The sequence below is a fragment of the Cyprinus carpio genome, chromosome A10 (assembly GCF_018340385.1).
Source record: "Cyprinus carpio isolate SPL01 chromosome A10, ASM1834038v1, whole genome shotgun sequence".
Lineage (NCBI taxonomy): Eukaryota > Metazoa > Chordata > Actinopteri > Cypriniformes > Cyprinidae > Cyprinus > Cyprinus carpio.
Window position 1 is genome coordinate 20,273,848 of NC_056581.1, and position 10,135 is coordinate 20,283,982.

The window sequence follows — 10,135 nt, forward strand, 5'->3', positions numbered from 1 at the left end:
AATATAAGGTATTACATTTTAGTTTTAGGTATGTATTATTATTTTGAATATATGGGATTTAATATACAGTATACATTTAGTTTTTATGTATATATTAACATATGATATTGTGGTGATGAGATGCTGCATATCATATATTAAAAATGGTTTGGTTGAGTAGATATATTATTTTTCCAGTACTCGCCCGATACCGATACTTATATTTTTGGTACTGGCCGATACCGAGTACCGATACTGATATTATTATTGCATTTGTAATTTTTTTAAATATTGGGTTCAGAAACCAAAAGAGTATGTATAATGTTACGTGGTTGACTTCATTTATTAAATAGTCGTATAAGTCGTAAAAAGTAATAAGTCGTAAATAATATTTTATATAGAACTATTAATTTCATATTACATAATATAATATGTTTATATTAATTTATAACAATATAAATGTTAAAACTGAAAAAAATCATGTGTATTTATTAAATATTGTATTATAAATACTGCTTTTTAAAAGTTATTAAAGTATTAATATTTTTTTTTATATTTATTACATTTAATATTATGATGAAATGAGATTGCGTATATAGTATATTTATTTATTTAACGGAATACATTTGTCAGGCCAGTTTGTAAACACATTTCTGTACCAGCGGGTGTTTTAGGATGAGGTGAAGGGAAAAGCCCACAGATGTGAATGAGAAAGTCTAGCATGCACAGCAGCTCTCGTCCCTCGGGCGGTCGGGTCTTAAAGTCAGAAAATCAAGCAGATGAATAATTCAGAGGAGGTTTTTTACGATGCCCCCCACCTTCCTCCTGCTTGTAATGAGAGTGGAATTTCTCAGCCTTGTTAAAATGCGAGGGCCGCAAAGAGAAGGCCGTAAACCCGCGACAGAAAGGGTTCGTTTAGGACACGGACATCATTAGGACTCTAGACAGCAGAGGTTTGGATGCTCAGATCTTCTGTCTGACACACTTCTTTCACACAAACCCTGGGTAACAATCACTCGCGGGACTCGAGGCAGAAGGATCTGGAACATGAGAGACGTGGCGGTCCTGAGCGTCCTCTGCAGTTACAGAGCGCTTCGGGAGGTCACTTTCAACTCTTCTGTCCTGTTTGCGTCTCATCTGTGTTTCTGTTGCTCTCGCTCGCTCTCGTCTCTCAGCTCTTTTAGCATGTTTTGCCCGTTACTTTAGCGCCGCTGTTTCCTGTGATGATGACATTCAGCGAATCACGAGCCGCTGGCATCTCTAGAACTCAACTGATACTTCTGTTTCACACAGAAAAAAACAAACAACAACATAAATATAGATACAGAATATAGTTGCCCAGTCAGGTTTACAGAAAAAAACAAACAACAACATAAATATAGATACAGAATATAGTTGCCCAGTCAGGTTTGAATGTAAATACAGTAAATAGAAAAACATCGTGTCGGTAATGAAGCCCCTCTATATATCCATTATAAATCAATATAAAATGCCCCATTTACTATATATAGTTATATATATATGTGATGGCCGTGGAGTGTGTGGTGTGTGTGTGTGTTGTGTGTGTTTGTTTGTGTGTATTTTTATTTTATTTTTTTTATTTTTTATTGTTATTATTTTAAAAACATCATCTGAATAAATAATCTCTCCATTGATGTGTGGTTTGGTGTGTGAGGACAATATTTGTCTGAGATACAACTATTTGAAAATCTGGAATCTGAGGGAGCAAAAAAATCTAAATATTGAGAAAATCATCTTTAAAGTTGTTCAAATGAAGTTCTTAACAATGCATATTACTAATTATTCTGTTGTCTGCCCGGTTTGGAGTGTAAATACAGTAAATACAGTCTCATATATATATATGTGTGTGTGTGTGTGTGTGTGTGTGTGTGTGTGTGTGTGTTTGAAATACTATATAGTAATTATATTTTTTATTTATTATTCATATATGTTTAATGATTTCCTAGTTGGTTATTGTTCATGCATTTATTAATTACTACAATATGAAATTTGCCACTTTAGTTTCTCTGTTGCTGGATTTTAGCTGGTCTGAATTTGGAGTTTATTGTTGTGTGAACGCAGCCATTGTGCTTCGACTCTGATGCTGGTTTGTGTTTGAATTCTCCGTTTATTGAATCCTGCGGAGGATGGGAGTGATGTTGGGCTGGAAATGAGGTGCTGGACAGTGCTGGAGTGTGTGTGTGTCCGCGGGGATTTAATACCCAGCCGTTCAATAGGGAACGTGTCACTGAACGCCAGAGAGCGAGATTGCTACCTGTGTGCTAGTGGCGACAACTCAATTTCCCTTCTTTGGCAGCTGAATGCAGCCAATCAAAGCAGCCGTGTCATCTGTAATGGCTCCAGACCCTCGGGGTGTTGGATTCTCTCACACACTGACCATTGTGAGTTAGTTGGGTGTTTATTTTGAGTTTCTGAGGAACATTGTAAAACATCGAACAGACATGCAGATTGAATTGAATGGAAATACAATCTTCATCTGTGTATTGGGGTTTGAGTTTAATGCTCGTGGCAAACTGATTTTCAATCATCCTGTCGAGGGTTTTCTTAGCTGTGACGTTGATGAAGACGAGGTTAACACTGAGTATCAGCCCTCATCCCTGAATGTCAGAGGAGTTTGTGCTGAGAGCGAAATGTGAAACGTCTCACAGAGACTTTATCTGAGACTAAATCACTCCAGCGCTGTGTTTCTGTCGCACTCCTGAAAGATCAAGAGTAAAAAACAGAAAATCAGTGCTAACATATTGTATATGGCCTACTTTTATTTTCAGCAAGTGCCTTCCAAAATTTTTTTTTTTTTTTTGAAATATATTATGGTATACATATATATATGTACTGTATATATAAATAATTAATACTATAGTCATTAATAATTATATTTATTTTTGGATTTATTTTTATAATATATTAACATTTATAATATATTTAATTGTAAAAAAGTACTTTATATATATTCAAATATAAAGAATAAAGATTTTTAAAAAATAAACATATTTAAATATTTAAATACTATTATTGTTTTATATATATATACCTATATATATATATATATACACAACCACACACACACACAAAAGAAATATTCATTCAAATATTAAAAAAAAATTCCAATATTAAATTGTAATGTATTTGTACATAATATTTAATATTTATATTAAATTGCGAAATATATATTTGTCTCATAATCAATATTAAATATTAATATATAATAGAAAATAATATTACATTTATATCAAAATTTGTAAAGATATTTAATATACTATTGTTTGTAAAATATCAGAGAATTACATAAATACAATGATCATATTATAATTAGGATCTTATATGTAACTGACAAAAAAGTTTTTGTGTGTGTGTATATATACTTAAATTATTTTCATATTTTATGCTGTATGCTGTTTTAGATCAAATGTATATTTTCAAGTGTCTATCATTTAGTTTCTCAGAAAAAAAATAATTTAGTAATGCAGAAATGATTCACTTCATCTTAAACATCTACCAGTTGATTAAAAACTAGTCAGAAGTAAAACTGTTTTTTAAAACTAGTTTCAGTGACATTACTGTCCTGTAGTTGGTCATAAACTGCAGGAATGTTGCTCAGCTCTCGCTCCGCTCTTCTCCTCTAATTTCACTCGATGGACAGAAATGGACGGAAGGTAGATAATGATCGATAGATGCTGGCTGTAGATATAAGAGCCTGAGGTAGTTTTGCTCTCTGATGTCAATATCCTCCATCTCTCTCTATCTCCTCTCTCTCACGCTCTCTCTCTGTCTTGCTTTATGGCTCCTCTGCTCTCTCCGCGCTCTTGTTTTTTGTGTGTGTTTTTGGTCAGATGAACAGCCATTTTACTGCCCGAGCTGAAGCAGAGCGCGGGCAGTTTCAGTGCCAGCCTGCGCGGGCTGACCCACCTGACTGTCCACCAAATAAATACAAGAAAGAGTTGGCTTACTGCGGGGGCCGAGCTGCAGATCATTAGCTCACTGCAAATGGATTTCTCTGGAAGCCAATGGAGTCGCTTTGAGGAGAAACACCTACTCAAATGTTCTCCTATTGATCCGGTCTCTTAAGCACTCATCCGCGCCTCACAACTCGCGTTACTGATGGGCTGTTCAGGATCGTGGCTATTTATAGCGACGGCTGAATGATTTGGATGGGTGTCGGCCGGTTTTCATCCGGCCCTTCAGATGCCCTGAGCTACAGCACTTAGGAGTGACACGAGATAGATGGCAGTCGATTTGTTTCTTCCAAGCAGCGTGTTTTTTCGTTTTTTGTGTTTAATTGTTTAGTTTTGTAGATTGAAAGGCGAAAAGGAGTAAATGGGTAAGTTTCAATTTTTTGATTTTGTGCTTTTGCCAATAGCATCAGTCTCATCGTGAACTGCCTCGTCATGTGAATGTCTAATCCAGCAAGTGCTGTCCATTTCTATACAATATATATATATATCTCAATCAAATAAAATAAGTTTAAAATGTAATAAAATTCGTCAAGTGATTTTCATTTCTATCAAATATATTAAGAAATGAAGCACAACAAATACATTATAATTAATTATTATTTTTTTAATATTAATATTTTTATGTATTTTGTAATAAATTAAATAATTATCTAATTATGCATTATTATAATTTTGAAATAATTTGTTGAAAGATGATTTTTTTGTGTTTTTTTCTTAGGCGCGACGGACCACTGGAAGTGTGAAAGGGCAAGGGATTTCCTTGTCTTATCCTATTCCCAGATCACCCACAGTGTATAATCTGCTGCACTTGTTTCAGAATCTAGACTGTGTGTTCTTGCCGCTGGATTATAAATTTCCAGCTGTCAGCATCGTACGATCATTTCTGTGGAGCACCGCCTCTAATTTGTGGATTTCACCTCTGACAAGAGGAGCTGTGTCACTGTTCTGTGCGAGCCGACTTTTACAGATCGCCAACATCTTCGCAGCGAAAAATTCAGATATGGTTTGGATTTACTTTTTTTAACAGAGAACACTTTTTTTTCTGGCTGGTTAGTTATTAATTCTGAATGAGATCCCGCGTATATATACTATCTACAAATACAGTCCTGGCTTAAGGACGACTGGTCATCGTGGTCTTGTTGGCGTCTCGTGTGCGTTCCTGGTTCAGTATTGTGCACGCTGGACTTGGAGTTTTTATATATATATATAGAAAATGCTGCTAGACACAATATGTAACAAGATTTGGATTCCTCCCAGTATTGTTGTGCTGTTGCACTGTAGTATAGATTGTGAATTTTGACAAACTTAAAAACAACGTGTTTTAATTTATAAAAGATTTTTTATTTGTATTTTGAAGATTTTGTAGTTTTGTGGGAATCATATAGTTTTATTGTAATTTTTTTTCAAGTTTTAATATTTAGCAGAATTGCAGAAAATATACGGATAACGGGGACAATGAGCGGTACTGGGAGTGCTAGTGCTGTGAAATTTTCCACCGTGAAGAGCCATTGGGTGTGTGGTGTTGTGTGTGTGGTGTGTGGTGTGGTGTGTGTATAATATATATATATTATGATATATATAATCGACCATGAAAATAGATAGTGACTAATATCGTCTGAATATAATAAAGAAGATACTTTTTTTTATAATACTTCAATATGACTATTAATATTATTTTTTATATATTAATAGTTTTATTAAGTCGTATATAATAATACATAGATAGGAGTAAATATATTAAGATACTACATATTAACAACATATAAAAACATTGAAATCTTTTATTATTGATATCGATCATTTGGTTAAGTGATACATACGAGTAGTCCATTTTAATAGTTAAATTTAAATGAATATAATAGATAATTAAATATAACTGCTATATTATATTAAAATTAAAATATTGTGTATCAATAACAAGAGTCTTTGATTTACACAATCGATAAAGCAATGAAAAGATATTGAATAATTAACAACGGGTGGTATTGTGTTTAGTGAATTTTAATATTAATAAAGTAAAAAACATTAATAAAGTAATTATTATAATATGATAGCTATAAATAATTTTATTTGTAGACTAAATATAATGTGTATATATATAAAGATAATAATATATGTTCTTGTGTCTATTGTTTTATAATTTTAATAAGGTCTAGTAAATTGGAAAAGTATATGTAAAGTGAGAAACCAAAAGTCTGAAATAGTTCCATTTTCATCTTTAACGTCGTGCTGGACTCTTTTCGATTATAAAACTCCAAATCAATGACGCTCCACTCAAAAGTCAAACTGCGTTTTGATTTAAAAATCACTTCAATGATGTGGCCGCTTTTGCCTCCTGTTTGATTAAAAATCTGGTTTAATGATGGAGCTTGCTTTGATTTAGTGCATTTTGCAGGTATGAGTCAGAAGTGTTTTGGTCTCTTTTGTGTGTTTTTAAAATGAGAGTAGGTGTAATAAGTATATGTGGTTTGATGCAGGAATTCAGAAAGCAGGCAGAAAAGGTACTGATACTACTGCTACAGGCGATGTTAACCCACTACCGAACCCAGCTGAGTGATGACGCTTACCAACGGCGTGAGCCAGCTGTCCATCTCCTCCACAATCGATTATGACCGAAGAACCCAGAGACCCGATCACGATGACTCCGCACATCAATAATGCCACCGTGATCAAAGCAGATAGCACAGACCAGCAGTATTACGAACAGGCGGTGAAGTATTTCATCATCATTCTTGCTTCTCCGCATACATACGAGCGTTAGACGTGAGTCAGCGAAGATGCGTTTAATGGACAGGATGTATGAGGTCATTTGGGTCATCTATAAGCCAACGCTTTGATTATGCTCATAAAGTCAGTATTTATTGCAGTTTTTTAGGGCATCGTTTTCAGTTTACTAGCCAATAATTTTTATGTTATGTCTTTTGTTTACTGCTGAATGTTTTGTGAAGAATCAGTTTGATACAGCTGATTTATAAATTTCGATTCTGAACCTCATCTGGTTATTTTTAAATGTAATTTTTATATTTTATAGATATATATATTATATAAAAAAGTATTTTTTGTATTCAGTAGTTGTATCATTTTGTCTATTTATGATATATTTATATGTTAGATTAATAGTAATATTAAAACTGTATGAACATTTTTTCTTAATTATTAAATAGGTTTATATTTTATAATTGAACTTTTATCTGAGTACTTTAACTTTTATTATTATTTAAAAAAACAATATTTTTATTTATATTTACATATCATTTATAATAATGTTTTTCACAGATATGAATTATAAAATTTTAGTATTTAGTAAATATTTAACATATATGACTTATAAAATTATGTTATTTAATAAACATTTAAAATTATTATATTTATATTTTAAAATATATTTTAAATAATGTATATTTAAAAAAAAAAAGTAATTTAAATTTAATATTTCACTGTTTCTCCGAGTATTACCATACACACAGAAAACTAACGCGGTATTCCTCCAAAATAAATCAATCCACTATAACTTATATTTCTACAGCAGTTATTAAATCTTAGTTCAGATGTTAAATTTCAAAATTTACTAATGCATATTATTACAAATCAAAGTTTGTGCTTGTTTAGTCATAACAAAAACTAACAAGACCGACTGTATTAATTAACTAACATGACACCCACAAAGATAAATAAAACACTCGCAATAAAGGAGTAGTTCAGTTGTTGGTTCATGTGTACTTTACTACGAGGTTACACTGGAAGGAAGCACTTTATGTAAGGGTGTTACACCGAAAACAGTGCAGTACAGTTAATGGCATTCTGGTCTGAAGTCTCCAAGCATCACAGACTTAATTATTACCGTACAGACTCCTAGCGGCTCATACACAGGACTACCTCAACACCAGAGTCACTGAGCAGAGTATCCCATGTCGACTTCGCTTGCCCAATAGACGTCCTATCGTCGCAGCGCTGATCGTTTTCCCTTGACTGTCCCGCTGAGCAGCGCTCTGCCCACTGGGAGTCGGTGAATGAAATGCGTTCGAACCTAACGGACCCCAGGGGAGAGCGTCATAGCATATGACCGCCCCATCTCCAATACTACAATGCCCAGGTTTTGATGTAAATGATGTAAGGCCAAGTCGGTGTCGTTTGTTGGCTGGACTTTGGAGGACAGGATTAGACCATGTCGTGAGAAATGCTGGAAGCTCGTAGTCTCCAGCGCATCTAGAAATGTTATTACAGGTGCCACGCACTAGATGCACAATCCCTCACATCTAAAAAGCGGTCTAAATAAGTCTCCCTGTTTGCCGAGGAGAATACAGGCCTGTTTGTGCTCATTTCTAATCGGGGTACACTAACTGCTGCGTACCTGTTGTCACTTCGGTTTGATACAACAGAACATCAACGTTGAGATGGGTTTGATAGCCATTTGTACTGCATACCGCGAGTCAAACTTAAAATTGAGCATTTAAATATTGGAGAGTTAAAGTCGGAGTGTTTCATGATGCAGAATTGACATGGCTTTTACTTCGATACTACAATGCTTATCTAGTTACTGTCATCCAATGATGGTTTCACATTCTATAACTAATGCTCTTTGTATCCCTAAGAGTAGTAAAGACAGAGAGATGGGTCAGACTCCGTAGAAAGGAACATCCTGGCAGTGTTGGAGCCATTTGTGGTAAAAAAAATAAAGAAATAATATCAAACTTGCATTTCGCTCATTGCTCAGCTTATGAAAGCACTTTTCCTCCTTATGTCCTGCAGTTGTAAATTATAAATGCCACCATGTGTTTTATAAAAACTGCCTTAAAAAAAAAAAAATTCTTGTTATTTAATAGTAATTATTTATATATATTTTACAATTTTGTATATATTCTTTTAATTTACAATTGTTAATTTTCTATTTTATTTTTTAAATAATTTATTTTACTGTAACAGCATGGTTTGCCAGTGTGAAATGTTAATCTACATCTATTTTTATTTTATTTTTTAAATAATTTATTTTACTGTAACAGCATGGTTTGCCAGTGTGAAATGTTAATCTTATGTTCAATTATTTCAGTTATTTAAATTATTTTAAATATATAAATTAGAATTTATCATTCGATGTTAACATGGAACTTATGTCCTGCAGTATGAATTCTAAATTATTCCTCTCAAATAATTTGCATCTTTTATGTATTTATTTTAAAAAATAATTATTACTTTTTAATAGTTAAAAAAAAAATTATATAATTTTTTTAATAATTCTAAAAACATTCTATATTTTATGAAAATAATTATTTTATCATTTGTAGCATTTATTTTTTTTTAAATATATTTTTCAGTATTTAAATATTTTTTTTCAATAATTATTTATATTTAGATAGTATATTTGAATTATTTTATACTGCTTTAGAGACTATGTTTGCACTTTCAATTTGTCATCCCGCGGCAGGGACCTTGTGACATGAAGCTAGTGGAAGGGAAAAAAAAAAGACTTAATTTTGGCCTGAAACTGAGCAGTAATATTCACATTAGATATAATTACATAATAAAAAGTGAAAAAGTAGTTATTGGAACATTGCCCCAACGTTCTATATTTATAATTTATCATAAAAAAGTAAAAAATTATATTGTTTTATTTTATAATTTTTTGTATTTTTTTTTTTTAAATATCAATTTTTATAATAAATTTTTATTTTGATATGGTGTTTGCATTTTTCGTGATTTTAAATGTGTGCAGATGAAGCAACAAGCAATTAGTATGTAGAAGAAGCTGGAGATGAGCAGAGCGGCACATTAGCATTAGAGGATTACTGTGGCTTTACGGCCCGCGCAACCCAATCAGAACCTGTGCCCGAAAACCACCTCTGGGGCCCATTGGGCTCCGACACACACACACACACACACCATTAGCATTAGAGGATTCCACCCGCTCCAAATTCAGTGCAACACACCTGACCCCGCGTGCGCAAATTCAGTGCACTGTGGATTAGCCAAGCCTCTCTGTCCCCGCCATAAATGATGAAATATACGGCTGGAGGAGTAAAATACAGACACTGGGGGTTTATGAGGTGTAAGTGATGGTTTGTTTAGCGTCCAGCGCCCAGATGAACAGTTGTCAGAGGGTTTTTGAGAGGAGTTTGGAATCGGGCCGGCGTGACGCTCCAAATGTGGTTAATTGTGGGTGTAAAGACGTCTAAATAGTTCTGTCA

At 33.3% G+C, this 10,135-nt stretch overlaps 1 protein-coding gene across 1 annotated transcript in view; it reads left to right on the forward strand.

The window, feature by feature from the left end:
* LOC122146509 (netrin receptor UNC5C-like) overlaps positions 1-6,714 on the forward strand; it is a 93,705-nt gene extending 86,991 nt beyond the window's left edge. Inside the window, exon 3 of the mRNA XM_042765726.1 lies at positions 6,537-6,714. Coding sequence (XP_042621660.1) covers positions 6,537-6,714 — 178 coding nt within the window. The remainder of the gene's footprint in view (positions 1-6,536) is intronic.
* Positions 6,715-10,135: the final 3,421 nt, after the last annotated feature.